The following is a 16879-nucleotide window of genomic DNA, read 5'->3' as shown; positions in this document are numbered from 1 at the left end:
TGGGTGTTTGGCCCTCTCTAGGGCTGGGAACATGAGGCTCCTGCCCTTCACCCCAGCCTCCCTACCGCCCCCCACCCAAAAACCTACTCTTTGGTAAACACATTATTAAGGGATTCTCGGAATAGTTTAGAGAAGTTTGTGTGAACATGCTTGTGGTCGTTTTAAAAGTGTTTCAGAAGTGAGAGGCTAAACCAAGGCCTGAAGTTCCTCGTGGAAATCCTGTGACCCCTCTGCATGGTTACCAGTGTCTGCTGGATGGGGTCCCCACTGGAAAGGGGCCGAGATGGGGTGAAGCCCACCAGGAGTTGGACTGGGGAGGCTTAGGTCCCCATCTCCAGCTCTTCTTCTGGCCGTGTGGCCTGGACCAGTCTCAGTGCTAGGTTCTTCATCTGGCGGCCACCCGGCCGGGCTGTTCCAGCCTTGCTTCTGAGCGGAAGGTCAGGGGCTGCCAGGGAGGAGCTTCGTGGTGAAAGCAAAGGGGAAGCTGTCAGCGCCCGCTGTCCCTCCTGTGAACTAAAGAGCTGCCGCGGACAAGGAGGCCCCCAGATGGAGAGCCAGCCTCCGAGGTGGCGGGCCCTGCCGGACCCCCCACGCCCTCCTGGGCCCCCTGCAGCCCCCCGGCTCCTCCTTGGCCTGCTGCTGCTGCTGCCCGGGACCCTACGACTGGCAGGTAGTGTCTGTCCTCCTCCTTCTCTCTACTCTCTCGCTCCAGAACATCAGAGCGGCTTTCATCCCGCCTGGCGCAGCTAATTCCCAGGGACCTGTCTCTGGGGATTTGCTGGTTGTCGTTTGAACGCTGCAGACTTCACAGGGGAAGCCTTCTGGGACCGAGAAGATGTTTAGCTAATACCTTGCCAAGGTGGCTTTTGAAGGGGAGAGGGACAGCGCTCTCCCCCTCGCTGCTGTGACAGCTTCCCCCCAGCAGTCTGGCCTCCTGGCCCTTAAACAAGGAGGGTGGGCACTGTATGGCTGGGGTTGGGGGCAGGGCAGTGGGGAGGGACAGCTCCCCACCTGAGGAACCTCATGTGGCTGCTGCGGTGGAGCCTGTGTTGAACCTGGCAAGTGGCGGGGCTACTCTCTGGGTTGTTGCTGGCATTGGCCAGGGAGAGGGGGATACCAGGGCCAACCACAGGGCGCTGTGCCCAGAGGCACAAAACTGTCAGTCACCAGAAAGGGTCGCACCTCCCAGTTCCTGAAATACAACCAGAGGCCAAGTGTTTTAGGATGCGAGTGTGTCTTTCCAGGCCAGCGGCGCTCCTTTCCTGGTCCCAGGCTCTCTCGAAAGCTGGGTGGCCAGGATCCGAGCCAGGCTGTGGGGTAGGTGGCCTCAGGGCCAGTTCATTAGGCCAGGGAAGGCCCAGGAGGGTCCCGTTCCAGGGCTGCCAGCACCAGGGCTCAGTGTTCTGCCAGATTCTCTCTGCTCCTCCTTGACCGGGCAGCAGCCAGCCCTCCCTCTGGCCAAAGGGTGGCCACTGTGGAGACAGGATGCCTTCCTTTCTATTCTCTTAGAGCTTATGAGGCTTCCAGGAGCTTCCCCCACCCTGTCCTGCTGCACCCCCTCTCAATACGGCGAATTAGGCTTTATAGAGCCCTTAGCAGGGCACGCTGGCCACCCTCACAGCACCCCTTGGGGTCCCTATTGTCCTTACCTGCACCATTTTAAGGACAGGGAAAAGGAAGCCCAGGGAAGCCGGTTCATTTGCTCAAGGCCTAGCCGGTAAGTAGAGGCCAGCCCCGAGCTGGGCCCCTCGGCCAGTGGGCTCAGAGGCTCCTCTTACTTGCAAAGAATGTTCTTCACCGAAACTTACCCTGGGGAGGCAAAGGCTGACCTGTGTGTACCTCCCCAGGCTGGAGCCCAGAGCCCTAGGACACCATCTCCTTTAATCCTATGCATGCCTCCCCCAACACCCCAGACAGTTGGTGCAAACACAGCCAGACCCCGGAAACGCAGCCCGTTAGTGTCAGTGTGTCTCAACTCACAGTCATTTTTAACTTAATTTCCCCCCCGATTCCCATCCTTTCCCTTTGTGTGGGTCCTCCTCCCCAAAAGACACCCAGCCCACCCTGGTAACCAAGCAGTAAAAGAGGCTTTGCGGGGTGTGACTGAGGAAAAGCTCTTTTGTAACAACCTCAACTGCAAACAAAAACAGATTCCCAGCGCCATCCCCTCCCACCCGGTGTTGCAACAAACATTACATAAAAGAGAAACTGCTCTTTCACAAGAGGTGAAAACACCCTTATGGTGTCCCAGAGTCCCTTGGAGCAGCAGACAGACCCCCACCCACGCTTTTTTTTTCTGAGGCAGAGTTTCACTCTTGTCACCCAGGCTGGAATGCAGTGGCGCCATCTTGGTTCACTGCAACCTCCCCCTCCTGGGTTCAAGCAATTCTGCTGCCTCAGCCTCCCAAGTAGCTGGGATTACAGGCACCCACCACCATGCCCAGCTAATTTTTGTGGGGTTTTTTTTTGTTTTTTTTTTTTTTGTTTTTTTTTTTTTTTTTTTTTTTTTTTGAGACAGAGTCTCGCTCTGTCGCCCAGGCTGGAGTGCTGTGGCCGGATCTCAGCTCACTGCAAGCTCCGCCTCCCGGGTTCCCGCCATTCTCCTGCCTCAGCCTCCCGAGTAGCTGGGACTACAGGCGCCCGCCACCTCGCCCGGCTAGTTTTTTGTATTTTTTAGTAGAGACGGCGTTTCACCGTGTTAGCCAGGATGGTCTCGATCTCCTGACCTCGTGATCCGCCCGTCTCGGCCTCCCAAAGTGCTGGGATTACAGGCTTGAGCCACCGCGCCCGGCCAATTTTTGTGTTTTTAGTAGAGACAGGGTTTTGCCATGTTGGCCAGGCTGGTCTTGAACTCCTGGCCTCAGGTGATCCATCTGCCTCAGCCTCCCAAATTGCTGGGATTATAGGTGTGAGCCACTGTGCCCGCCCTGTTTTTATTTTTTTGAGACAGGATCTCGCTCTGTCCCCCAGGCTGGAGTGCAGTGGCACAATCTCAGCTCATTACAATCTCTGCCTCCCTCACTCAGATGATCCTCCCACCTCAGCCTCCCGAGTAACTGGAACCACAGGCATGTGCCACCACACCCAGCTATTTTTTAAATTGTTTTTAGAGATAGAGACTCACAGTGTTGCCCAGGCTGGTCTCAAATTCCTGACCTTAGGTGATCCACCTACTTTGGCCTCCCAAAGTGCCGGGATTACAGGCGTCAGCCACTGCGCCTGATCCCCAACCCGCTCTTTGTCCTACCCCGTGCATCTCCCTTCATCTGTCTGTCACTCCACGTCACACCCCTGCTTTCTGGTCTCAGAGCTTTGAGGGTTTGCTGGAAGGAATCTTGCCTCTCCCACATCTTCCAAACCTCCCGTGACCACAACCATCAGCCTTAACCATCAGCCTGGTGCAACCAGCTCTGCCACTTGTCAGTACCAACCCAGCTTGCATCCCTCAGCTGCATCCACAGGGGTGTCTGAAGGCCAGCGTCCCTGATTCTGCACCGTATCCCTGAACTTGCGATAGGGTGCTGGCTTAGGAGTACAGGCCAGGGGCATTTATCTTCAGTTTGAATGTTTTTTTTTTTTTGAGATGGAGTCTCGCTCTGTTGCCCAAGCTGGAGTGCTGTGGCACCATCTCGGCTCACTGCAACCTCCACTTCCCCAGGTTCAAGCGATTCTCCTGCCTCAGCCTCCCCAGTAGCTGGGATTGCAGGCACCCACCACCATGCCTGGCTAATTTCTGTATTCTTAGTAGAGTCAGGTTTTCACCGCATTGGCCAGGCTGGTCTTGAACTCCTGACCTCAGGTGATCCACCCACCTTGGCCTCCCAAAGTGCTGGGATTACAGGCATGAGCCCCCATGCCTGGCCCAGTTTGAATTTGAGCTCTGCTACTTGCCCAGGCATCCTGGGCAGATTACTTCTATCGCTGTGCCTCAACTGTCTCCTCTGTTAAACGGATGTGATAACACTGCCCACCTCATAGCACATCCTGAGGACTGAGTGCCCAGCATGCTGTCATTAGTGCTCAGTGAGAGTCAGCCGCCTGCCAGCCTTGCCAGAGCCATGGAAACTTGAGGTGCAGTTGCTGAGCCCACGGCCTCCAGCTCATCCTGGGTGCCCACTCCTGCTCCCAGCCATCCTCCTCCTCCCACTTGAGCCAGGACTTGTGCCTGCCCTCTGGCTTCTTGACCCCTCTGCAAAGCCTGCTTTTCTCAAAGGCAGCCACTGGTGGTCTCCCCAAGGGGGGAATTGTTGGGGACTTGGCTTTTCCAGGAGCAGCTGCAACTCAGGTTCCATGGGCCTCAGTCCTCCCCAAGGACTTTGGGGCTGGACAGACCTGAGTTTCAGGCCTGCTGCCTTCTGGTGACGGCTGTGTGACCTCGGGCAATTACTTAAGCTCTCTGCACCTTAGTGTCTTCTGCAAATGTCAGTCCCCTCTCTCTTTGTGGCCTTTCCAGAACTCTGGGCTGTATTTATTTCTCAAATATCCATTGAGAAGGACCGATTCTAGGCACCAGAGGGACCCAGAGGTGAACAAGCCATAGGCCCCACTCTCAGCCTGGTGGGACCATGAGCCTCGGCGGGAGTTACCAGAAAGGTTTGTTCTGGATCCAGGTGGCGGGTGCCTGTAATCCCAGCTACTCAGGAGGCTGAGGCAGGAGAATTGCTTGAACCCGGGAGGCAGAGGTTGCATTGAGCTGAGATCGTGCCACTGAGCTCCAACCTGGGTGACAGAGCAGGACTCTGTCTCAAAAAAGTAATAATAATAAAATAAAAGATGTTCAGGAGCGCCTGCCTGTTCCAGGCTGAGGCCTCCTGCCTCCCTTCCCGCCGCTCCGGACCTCTGTCAGGAGTAGCTTCTGTTTTTCATCTTTGTCTAATCCCAATAAAGGGCTTTCGAGGCACAGGCAGAGGCGGGCGGGGAGAGGCAGGGGAGTGCTGGAAAGGCTGCCCGGGGAGTGGGGACAGAGCGGGAGGTGGCTGAGGGAATGAGGGCTGAGGGCCTAAAAGGCAGGGCCAGGAGGGCCGGGAGAGGCTCAACTTGACCACAGGGAAGTCTGACACAGCAGTGGGATGCAGACTGTGGTTGGGTGGATCACAAATGCCCCTCAGGTAGGGGTCCGGGCACACTCCCGGCGGGTCCTGTCTCACTGCTGTCTCCTCTGTCATCGTGAACTATCACACAGAAAAACGCAGTGTTGCGTGGTAAGCACTAGAAAACAAAGTCCTGTGTGACTCCCACCAGGTCAAGAAGGTCAAGAATGGGAACATCCCAGTGCCTCAGAGCCCCTTCTACTCTCCTCGTCCCACCAAAGGTACCGCCATCCCAGCTTGTCGGGGGATCACTTCCTGGCATTTCTTTGTAGTTTTATCATTACTACACATCCCTAAACCATATGGACTAGCTTCGCCTGTTTGTGAACTTTGTATAGTTGAAGGATACTGTGTGTCTTCTCCTGCGACCCGTTTCTTTCATTGAGCATTATGTTTTTTAAGGTAGATCCAGTCCACATTATGGCTGAAGTTCGTTTTTGTTGCTATAGATAGAGCAAGAGTTGAAACCACGGCCGGTGGGCTAAACCCAGCCCACTGCCTCTTGTATGGCCTGTGAGTTATGAATGGTTTTTATATTTTTAAGTGGTTGAAAAAATCAAAAGGGACTGTGCAGACTCATGTGGCTTCTAATCCTCGACTCCCAGCACGGGGCCGGCACCCAGCGGATGCTCAGGAAATGGTGACAATCAAGGATGAATTAAGCTCTGAGCAGGGTGGAGACGCGATACCACAGGAGGGGCGCCTGGGGGAGGAGATGGAAGGGCTGGGTAGTCATCCTCTGCCCTCCCTCTGCCCTCCGTGAGCCCTGGCTCCTCTCCAGCATTGGTAGGGTAATGAGACCCCGTGTATAGTGAATGGTAGAGAGGACACAGGCATCCTGGGGAAATGTGGACCTCGAGGCAGGATCTGACCCTCTGCTTGCTCCTTGTGGATCTAAGCAAAGCCGCACCCTAGTGGGGACATGGGCAACAGGACCCAGATGGGGCTGAAGCCAGAGAAAGGGACGGGGTGAGCCTGGTGAGAGGGAGGGGAGGGATATGAACATGAAATTGGCAGGCGGGGCGCCTGGGCTCCCAGTGAGGTCTGAGCAGCCTGGATTTGGGTCCTGGGAGCCTTTGGCCAAGTCTCCGGAGCATGCTGAACCTCCACGAGCCCCACTGCCCGGGTGCTCAGCATCCTCCCAGACACAACAGGAAGGCACATCCAGCACCATGATGGCCTCAGGGCCTGGCACCTGGGACCCCTCAGGGAGGGTCTTTGAGGCTTTGGCCCTGGGGACAGGGCTCGAGGGCACAGCGAGAGAGGGGACTCAGTGCTCACCTTTGGTCATGGGTCGTGGGTGTCCTGCCCACTAGGCTCCTCTGGGCCCAGCCACCAGCCCTGCCTACTCCTCTGCACTCCGAGACTCAGGTCCTCACAGGCCAAGGGGTCACCATGGCCTCCCCAGTTCTCCCGCAGGCAGGGGTGATTCACTGTCCCTGGACACACTCAGGCCAGAGCCCTGATGGCGCCTTTGCCAAAACAGAGCTCCTGGAGGGCCAGGCCCCGCCCAAGCTGGTTCTCTGAGGCCGCGTCCAGCACACTAGGCCAGGCACAGAGGAGGGGCTGCAGAGTCTTGGCTGGGACTTGGACGTGCTTGGCTGCTGATGGTCTATTTGATGAGTGGTTGCACCTGGGGGCTTCATTCTAGGGCTTGGGGACTGTGCAGGGTGCCCAGAAGAGACAGAATGCTGACCCTGGCTGTTTCTGCTCCCCACGCACCCCACTGCAGGTGCTGAGGTGGAGGAAGGGCAGGGCCTGGGCCAGATCTGTGCTTGCTGCTAGTGGGCCAGGGGCCAGGGGTCCACAGAGCATAACTGCAAACAGCCCCGCTGCCATCAGCAGGCCTCTAACCCTGGTGCATTCAGATAAGACCCTCCTCGGCCCTGGGCCACCCCTTCTTCCTGGGCGCCCACTCCTTATGGCCATTCCCACCTTTGAGGCTGGCTGGAGGCAGAGGACTCCCTGTCCCCTGAAGAAGCCAGCCACAGCCACTCCCCTGAACCTTTGCTTCTACACTGCTCCCTGTGCCTGGGGGGTATCCTCTCATTTGCCCACCTGGTGACGTCCAAACTGTCTGTCAAGGTCAAACTCATAGTCTCTTCTGTAGTGCCCCCTCCGGCCCCTTCCCCGCCCCGAACAAACCCAGTCCCCTTCCCTCTCCCCCAAGGTGTTCACTTGTGGTCCCGGGCACACAGGCACTCAGAGGCATGTAGGGCATGACTGAGCTCGCCTGAGGCACATGAGGCTGTGGGCAGAGCCAAGGAACAAGCATCCAACTTTAAGAGGCAGGCTGTGTGAGAAAAGCCAGGGACAGTGCAGAGAGAGTATGCAGGCTCAGGAAGCCTGGGGGTGGAGGGGAAGAGGAGGGAAGGTCAAAGAGAGAGGGTCTGCAGGGTCATGGTCAAGGCCAGAAGCCTCAGGACCCTCCAGCATCTTTGCTAACCTCCTTGGTGGCAGCAGAGCCAGCCAGCTGAAAGCATCCCATAGCGGGCAGGAGGAGGCAGACAGGGAGGGAAGGAGGGAGCTGGCAGGTGGAGGAAGTGGAAGGGGAGGGAGGGGAGGACGGAGGCCTGGAGAGGTTGTGTGCCCGGAGGGTGAGGGATCTTATGGGAGGTAGAGATTTAAGAGAAATCAGGATAAAAGTGAGCTAGCCAAGTTGACCGGGGGAAGGAGTCAGTGTGCTGACAGCCAGAAGCATACATATTTTAAAAGGAGGCGGAGGGCGAGAGTGCAACAGATCCCACAGAAGGAATCACTAATACGAGGCAGGGTTTCAAAGACTGAGGGAGACTGGAATTCTAGTATTTCTCTTGTCCTTGTTCTAAAATACAAATATGGGCGGGCACGGTGGCTCACACCTATAATCCCAGCACTTTGGGAGGCCGAGGTGGGTGGATCACCTGAGGTCAGGAGTTCGAGACCAGCCTGGCCAAAATGGTGAAACCCCTTCTTTACCAAGAATACAAAAAATTAGCCAGGCATGATGGCATGCACCTGTAATCCCAGCTACCAGGGAGGCTGAGGCAGGAGAACTGTTTGAACCTGGGAGGTGGAGTTTGCTGTGAGCCGGGATTGCACCACTGTACTCCAGCCGGGGCGACAGAGCAAGACTCCATCTCAGAAAATAAATAAATAAGAAAGAAAGAAAGAAAGAAACATGATCATGGCACTTCCCAATTTAAAAGCCCTCAGAGGCTCCACTAGCTTTCCAGGGCAGTGTTCAAGCTGCTCCCTACCTCTGAGGCATCACCTTGTACCCTCCTCCCAGACACAAATCCTTCCTTCCAACTCCACCAAGGCACAGTGCCCATTTCAAGAATTTGAGAAGCTTCACCGGAGAACTTTCTTGCACTTAAAACCTCTCTCCACACCCCTCCCCCAATGTCTGCCTCCTGCTCTTCTCTGCTTTCCAAGTTCAGCTTTGTAAAGGGATGGGAAGAAAGATGGCAAGATTTTCACAGCTGTGAGGTCAGGTGGCAGAACCGTTCAGCTGAACAAGTTCAGCTTTCTTCTTGAGATTTTGCTGTCATTTCTAGAATTTCTTTTTTTGTTGTTTGTATTTTTTTTGTTTTTGTTTTTGTTTGTTTGTTTTTTGAGACGGAGTCTCGCTCTGTCTCTTAGGCTGGAGTGCAGTGGCACAGTCTTGGCTCACTGCAAGCTCTGCCTCCCGGGTTCACACCATTCTCCTGCCTCAGCCTCCCGAGCAGTTGGGACTACAGGCACACGCCTACTACAACCACGCCTGGCTAATTTTTTGTATTTTTAGTAGAGATGGGGTTTCACCATGTTAGCCAGGATGGTCTCGATCTCCTGACCTCGTGATCCACCCGCCTCGGCCTCCCAAAGTGCTGGGATTATAGGCATGAGCCACTGCGCCTGTTCGTACGTTTGTTTGTTTTTAAGAGATGGGGTTCTAGCCAGTTCGGTGGCTCATACCTCTAATCCCAGCACTTTGAGAGGCCAAGGCAGATAGATCACTGCCTCAGAGATCAGGGGTTTGAGACCAGCCTGGCCAACATGGTGAAGTCCTGAGGTCAGGAGTTTGAAACCAGCCTGGCCAACATGGTGAAACCCTGCCTCTACTAAAAATACAAAAACTAGCTGGGTGTGGTGGCACACGCCTATAATCCCAGCAACTCAGGAGGCTGAGGCAGGAGAATCACTTGAACCTGGGAGTCAGAGATTGCAGTGAGCTGAGATCATGCCACTGCATTCCAGCCTGGGCAAAAAGGCGAGACTCCATCTCAAAAAAAAAAAAAAAAAAAAAAAAAAAAAAAAAAAAGAGGGATGGATTTCACACTGTCACCCAGGCTGGACCAAGGTGGTGTGCAGTCATGGCTCACTGCAGCCCCAAACTCCTAGGCTCAAGTGATCCTCCCACCTCAACTTCCAGAGTAACTGGAACTGCAGGCGCTGCCACCTTGCCCAGCTAATTTTATTTATTTATTTATTTCAGAAACGGGGTCTTGCTATGTCACCCCGGCTGGCCTTGAATTCCTGAGCTCAAGTAATCCTCCCACCTTGGCCTCCCAAAGTGCTGGGCATTTCTAGAATTTCTACAGTGAACATGGTTTCACTTTGTTACTGGGAGGTGGCAGGGGTACCTAAAGAATTCTGATTTAAAAAACAAATAATGACGCACACTCCAAGAGTTGCCTTCCCAGGAATGCTTTGCCCCTCCCAGGCTGAGCTGGGGCTCCCTCTCTGGACTCCTGCAGCCCAGGGTCTTTCCTTTCTCCCACCTCTTTCTGTCTCCATCTGTCAGCTCCTTCCTGGTGGCAGGGCCTGGCCCTCCTTGTTGAGACTTTGGGTGAACACACAGTCCCTGCTGAAGGAGGCACTCTGGGGGATCTGTTCCCCTCACTTCATTTCCTTTTTTTTTTTTTTTTTTGAGGGAGTCTTGTTCTATCGTCTAGCCTGGAGTGCAGTGGCATGATCTTGGCTCACTGCAATCTCTGCCTCGTGGGTTCAAGTGATTCTCATGCCTCAGTCTCCCAAGTAGCTAGGATTACAGGCACCCACCAATACGCCTAGCTAATTTTTGTATTTTTAGTAGAGACGGGGTTTCACCATCTTGGCCACACTGGTCTCGAACTCCTGATCTCGTGATCCACCCACCTCAGCCTTCCAAAGTGCTAGGATTACAGGTGTGAGCCACCGCAGCTGGCCTGTTCCCCTCACTTCATATTGCCCACTCCAATTCAGAGACAAGAAGCAGACCCCAACCTCACCCTTTTGGCCCTATTGCCACCTTCCACACCATCCTGATGCCCCTTTGAGGGTAAAGAGGTGGCTGTAAAAAGAGAGGCTGAGTCCCCTGATGACCGAGACCACGCTCAAATGAGCTCCAAAGTTGGAGCGACTTGACCTTCTTTTTTTGTTTGTTTTTGTTTTGAGACAGAGTCTTGCTCTGTCACCCAGGCTGCAGTGCAGTGGCACGGTCTCAGCTCACCCTCCACCTCCTGAGTTCGAGCGATTCTCCTGCCCAGCCTCCCAAGTAGCTGGGGCTACAGGCGCCCGCCACCACGCCCGGCTGATTTTTGTATTTTTAGTAGAGACGGGGTTTCGCCATGTTGGCCAGGCTGGTCTCGAACTACTGACCTCAGATGATCCGCCCGCCTCAGCTTCCCAAAGTGCTGTGATTACAGGCTTGAGCACCTGCGCCTGGCCTTGACTTTCAAAACAGGCAAAAAGGAGGCAACTGCTATAAAGACACTAATTGACCCTTGTGAGGCTTATTCCCGATTCAAACCTTGGACGTTCTGCACTTGGTTTGTGTCCCCAAGCGGCCACCATATACCCTGGTTCAGGGGTCTAGAGGCATGAAAATGAGCCGTGGACGGGCTGTGGAAATGGCCACGTCTTGATGCCTCTTTGTAATTTGGAGGTGTTGAAAGATGTGACAGTCTGTCCGATGGCGCCATTCCAAAGGCAACGGTGCTAAAAGCTCCGAAATAGTCTCTGTTCAAAGGTTGCCTTCCAAGGCCTGCGAAATGCCCCTCCCTCACCAGCCCCTTGGCCACACGCCTTTGCATTTGATGCCTGTGTCCTGCCCGCCCGCTCATCTGTGGCATCCTGGGATTCGTGCTCAGGCACATGGCTGGGGCTCTGTGATAAAACCAACAGCCCCGATCGCAGCCTTTCAGATGGGCCTTTAAAAAGGCACAGCTCTGAGAGATGCTAGAATTAAATTGGAGGGCAAACCCCATGCCTAAAATAAAGACCGTGGGAACTGCTTTCTTCTGTAGCTGGGGAATCAAAGTGTTTTCCTTTAAAATCGACCTAACTCGGGATGGATACCTTTGATCAGCGTTGTCTGGGCCCTCACGCCCTTGGCTGACAACGCGTGCTTGATGCCATAGAAGGGATTGAGTTCCGTGCAGCGGGGAGCCGGGACCAAAGCCCTGGCCCATGACTTGGTGGTGAGAGGAGCCTCAGCAGCTGGAGCAGAGTGTGAGGGATGGGGAAGATTGTGGGTGGCAGATTCTGGGGGTGAGAGGAAGCCATGGAAGCATTTTCTTGTTTTCATCTCTTTTTCTTTCTTTTTCTTTTTCCTTTTTTTTTTTTTTTTTTTTTTTTTTTTTTTTTTTTGAGACACAGTTTCACTCTTGTTGCCCAGGCTGGAGTGCAATGGTACGATCTCAGCTCACCGCAACCTCCGCCTCCCAGGTTCACACGATTCTCCTGCCTCAGCCTTCCAAGTAGCTGGGATTACAGGTGCCCACCACCACGCCTGGCTAATTTTTGTATTTTTAGTAGAGACGGGGTTTCGCCATGTTGGCCAGGCTGGTCTCGAACTCCTGACCTTAGGAGATCCACCCGCCTCACCCTCCCAAAGTGCTGGGATTACAGGCGTGAGCCACTGCACCTGGCCCATGGGAGCATTTTCAATAAGAGCATACCATGTTTTCCACAGTGCATTCATTTCCCAAAACGTCCACCCCTGCTGCGGAACAGGGATGCCATCTGGCCCTTTGCAGCACTGGCCTTGTCACAGGGCCAGCCTGTAGAGGGCTTGTGGGTCACTTCTGTTTTGGGAGCCACAGGCTCTGCTTGAGCTGAGGTGACAATAACAGTCCCCCAGTGCTGCAGGGCCATTTCTGACTACCATTGTCCCCAGGCCCCTACATGTTTTTTTTTTTTTTTTTGAGACGGAGTCATGCTCTGTCGCCCAGGCTGGAGTGCAGTGGCTGGATCTCAGCTCACTGCAAGCTCCGCCTCCCGGGTTCACGCCATTCTCCTGCCTCAGCCTCCCAAGTAGCTGGGACTACAGGCGCCCGCCACTTCGCCCGGCTAGTTTTTTGTATTTTTTTAGTAGAGACGGGGTTTCACCATGTTAGCCAGGATGGTCTCGATCTCCTGACCTCGTGATCCGCCCGTCTCGGCCTCCCAAAGTGCTGGGATTACAGGCTTGAGCCACCGCGCCCGGCCCAGGCCCCTACATGTTGCTGGCCCTGTCTACCTATTAGATGACCCAAATTTAAGGAAACAGCCTCTGAATTTTTGACTCCCTTTAAAGAAGCATATTTCTTTCCTTTGAGAATGTTTTCTCTTGCTTCCTTTAAAGGGTTTGTTTGTTTGTGACGGAGTCTCGCTCTGTCACACAGGCTGGAGTGCAGTGGCTCGATCTCAGCTCACTGCAACCTCTGTCTTCCGGGTTCAAGCGATTCTCTTGCCTCAGCCTCCTGAGTACCTGGGATCACAGGCGCCTGCCACCACACCTGGCTAATTTTTGTATTTTTAGTAGAGACAGTGCCTTGGCCTTTCAAAGTGCTGGGATTATAGGCGTGACCCACTGCACCTGGCCTGTTTGCTTTTTGAGACAGGGTCTCTCTCTGTCACTCAGGCTGGAGTGCAGTGGCATGATCATAACTCATTGCAGCTTCGAACTCCCAGGCTCAAGTGATCCTCCTGCCTCAGCCTCCTGAGTAGCTAGGACTACAGGCATGCCATCATGCCTGGCTAATTTGTTTATTTATTTAGTAGAGATGGGGTCTTGCTATATTTCCCAGGCTGGTCTTAGTCCTGAGCTCAAGAGATCACCCAAGGTCAGGAGTTCGAGACTAGCCTGGCCAACATGGTGAAACCCCACCTCTACTAAAATTACAAAATTAGCCAGGCGAGGTGGCGCATGCCTGTAATCCTGGCTACACAATCCTAGATTGTGCCATTGCACTCCAGCCTGGGCAACAAGAGCAAAATTCCACCTCAAAAAAAAAAAAAGACTGGGGTTACAGACTCAAAGGGACCCAGTTTAAAATCCCATGTCTACCACCACTATTTGGGCAAACCTCTTCCTTTTTCTGAGCCTCAGTTTTGTCATCTGCAAAAGGCGACACCAAACCCAGGAGACATTGGCTCTTCTGATCACGTGGCTTCACAGTGATGCCTGAGAGTCTGTGCTAGGCGGGGCAGCCAGACACACAGGAGTGGCTCAGGAAGGAAGTGAGCATGTCCTGGAGACAGGAGAGGGAGGAATGGGTAGGACATTCCACGCAGCCTGAACAGCACGGGTGAAGGCGCCAGAGTGTGGCAGGTTGACGTCTACGCGGGAGTGGGCGAGTGAGGGCCAGAGAGCAGCTGAACAGGGCCGTGCAGGTCCCGGGAGGCAAGAACTGGATCCACCAGGCCAGGGACTTTCCATTTTTTTTTAGCAGTGGCCCAAAGTTAAGAGATGCGTGTTTTAGCGTGACCCTATCTGAACCCAATTGTATGAATATAACTGAAACCAGAAGGTCACAAACGGTGCCCTTACTACGCATGAAATGCTTCGTGTTCTATTTTTTTTTAATTGCTTGTCTTGACCCTGTAAATTGATTTCAGACTCCTTCCTGGGTCTCCTCCAGCAGGGAGCCCCTGCTGGTTCAGGCAGGGTAGGAGCAGAATGAGTTTCTGGATCGCTGGGGGCTCAGAGCCACAGAGACAGCCCTGGTTGGGTAGGAGAGGTGACTGGATGGGAGCTGTTGAGGTGGAAGGATGGGGGCGTTGTGCTGGTGGTGGGCAGGTCTGATCCTGAACATCAGTGATCCACAGGAAAGCTGCCAGGCGGGCACACAAACGCATGGGGCACACCCCACCAGGGACTCACTCAGCATGGGGTCCCTGCGCCAGGTGCAGGAGGATAGCAACTCCACCCAGCTCTCAAACTCCAAGTTCGAGCAGCCACAGATTCATAAGAAGAACCGGAAAAGGAAGGACTCAGGCACCTGCGGGTGGTTGACAAACTCTTTCCCAACAAGGGGGGAGAAGAGCAGCTGGAGGCTGAAGGCAGAGGGTTGTTCGTGCCCCCAGCCCTGCACACAAGGGGCCTTCAGCCAGGCCAGGTCAGCGCCCAGGACAGGGATGGTGCCCAAGTCTGGGTCAGAGACAGGCCCTTGGAGGTCCTCCTGTGCCTGGACCATCAGGGCCTATGTGCCCTGTGCTGAGGGCGTGTCATTTAGCCAGGCAGAAGGGTAGGGCTGGCATTGCCTTTTTTTTCTTTTTTTTAAACAGAGATAGCTCTTGTCACCCACGTTGGAGTGCCGCAGCGCGATCTCGGCTCACTGCAACCTCTGCCTCTGAGGTTCAAGCAATTCTCCTGCCTCGCTCTCCCAAGTATCTGAGGACTAAGGCCTGTGCCACTGCACTCGGGTAATTTTTGTATTTTTAGTAGAGATGGGGTTTTACCATGTTGGCCAAGCTGGTCTTGAACTTCTGACCTCATGTGATCCGCCTGCCTCGGCCTCCCAAAGTGCTGGGGTAATAGGCATGAGCCGCCACACCCGGCGGGGATTTGCCTTTGTAGATCCCCAAGGAGGACTCCCTGCCTCATTCTTGTCCCCTGGGGAAAGGCAGCCTGGCCCTTGGCAAGTAGCTGGATCCCAGGTCCCAGTTAATCCCACCACAACCCCTTAAGGTTGGCATTGTTGCTCTCCCTGTGTTGTGGGGAGACGCGGAGGGTCACAGAAGGTAAAGCCACCTTCCCAAGTTGCACAGCTTGAAGTGGCAGAGCCAGGAGCCACATCCAGGCCTGTTGCCTCCAGAACCTGGGCTTTTCCCAAACGCCCCCGCTCTTCGCCCCTATTTCTGGCCAGGCCCAAGGCTTCCTCACAGTGTGGGAGGGACTTCCCTGGAGCTGCAGAGAAGCGAGGGATGGAGGGTGTGTCACCCCCGAAAACACAGTCTCCCATAAAGTGGGGTGGGCAGACTGAGCAGGGATCCGTGGCGCTGCCCAGATGAGATGTCTGTGCTTGCAGTTGTGTGGGGGTGGGGAGGCACAGGAGAGGAGCTGAAGACTCAAAACAAACAGCCAAGCCCAGGGGCGGGGCCCTCCCAGACACAACCTGTGGCAACCCTGCCTCCGATAGCCTTGCTGCCCTCCTGGCTTGACCCCTCCTCCCCATGGTCCTCAGTATGGGTGCCCTCTCCCCTCTCCCTGCACCATCCTGTCCACATTCACCAGGCTGAAGACACTCCTGTTCAGAAAACTAAAACTCCCCCTGGCCCAAACCCTCCGTGCCCCTGCAGACTTCCCTCCTGGCAGGGCAGGCCAGGTGCAGAGTTCAGGCCCTCACCCGCCCCTCCTTGCCGTCTGCCCCGACTCTGCCCTCCCTGAGCCTCAGGGGTGCTCCTTGCAGCTACCGGGTGAATCTCAAATCCTCCTCAATTCTCTAAATGGAAGAGATCAAATCCATTCCCTGCACAGAAAACACCTGGGGCTCCTCAGACGTTTCCTCCCTGCGCCCCAGGACCTGTTCCAGCTCTGCCTGCCCCAGATCCCATGGGACCTGGAGAATGACCAGAAAAGCAGCTGGGAGCGGCTCCTGGGCCCTCTAGACCCCTTGGTGTCGGGGGATTTCTCCCGGCAAAACTCAGCTCCTCTGGTCACTCTAAGTCAGAGTTCTATGGTCACCGAAAGCCACAAATGCGTCCCAGTTCTTCACATCTCTAACCCTGTGTAACAGACAAAACTTCAAACTCTAAGACTGAAGTGGTTCCCCAGGCCACCTGGTGCCTGTGTGAGGGTGAGGGGCGAGGTCCCTCTTCTCTTTCCCACCCAGACCCCCTCCTCGTCTGTCCCCACCAGTCAACCTGGGTGGAGGCAGAAAAGACCTGCCTTGTCAGGTGCAGGGGAGGCTGGCCCTGGGCTCTGGGTGCTTGCAGTGTTGGCGTGGAGTCCCTTGAGGCCCCCACAGAAGTAGGGGAGTGCTAAGTGGAATTCTGTGACTCTCACTCCTCAGCCCCCAGGAGTCTGGTATCCACCCTGGTCCTTCCTCGCCAGGCCGTGGGCCCCTCTAGGCAGCTGCATGAGCCGGTCTAGGAGGACACTCAGCCAGCTCACTGCCCCGACCCACGTTATCCCATGGGGATACACTGCCTTTGCCAGCAAAGGGACAAACCATGATGCAGGCACACCATGCCCTGGCATGAGATAGACAGCGGCCTAGTGCCCTCACTCAGGGGATACTGCTCCAGCTCAGCCAGGGTGGTCCTGCTAAAGCCCCCTCTCAGCCTGGGGTGAGAAGCAGGCACCCCCAGGGCAGGCCGGATGCCCTGCAGCTCTTCCCAGCCCCCTCTACAACCCACCCTCTCTGACCCCTGTGGTCTCCATGTGATCTTGGAGCCAAGTGGCCCCTTGTTGGCCATCTGGTGGTGAAAATTTGTGACGCCCACCAGGGTTCTGCCAAACCTCTTGTTAGTGTCTGATGACTACTGTGCCCAGTGCCACCATGAGCACCCCCTGCCATATCTGATGGCAGCTTCCCAGCCCGGGTGCTGGCTCTTCTTCCTCAACACAGCCAGACCAA

At 55.1% G+C, this 16879-nt stretch overlaps 1 protein-coding gene across 1 annotated transcript in view; it reads left to right on the top strand.

Annotated features, from left to right (window-relative positions):
• Positions 1-493: 493 nt before the first annotated feature.
• LOC105464346 (NFAT activating protein with ITAM motif 1) overlaps positions 494-16879 on the top strand; it is a 49073-nt gene continuing 32687 nt past the window's right edge. Inside the window, exon 1 of the mRNA XM_011712158.3 lies at positions 494-670. Coding sequence (XP_011710460.2) covers positions 547-670 — 124 coding nt within the window. The 5' untranslated portion in view covers positions 494-546. The remainder of the gene's footprint in view (positions 671-16879) is intronic.

This window comes from Macaca nemestrina, chromosome 15, assembly GCF_043159975.1.
Source record: "Macaca nemestrina isolate mMacNem1 chromosome 15, mMacNem.hap1, whole genome shotgun sequence".
Lineage (NCBI taxonomy): Eukaryota > Metazoa > Chordata > Mammalia > Primates > Cercopithecidae > Macaca > Macaca nemestrina.
The sequence above is the reverse complement of the archived record's forward strand: the minus strand, read 5'-3'. Positions and strand labels throughout refer to the sequence as shown.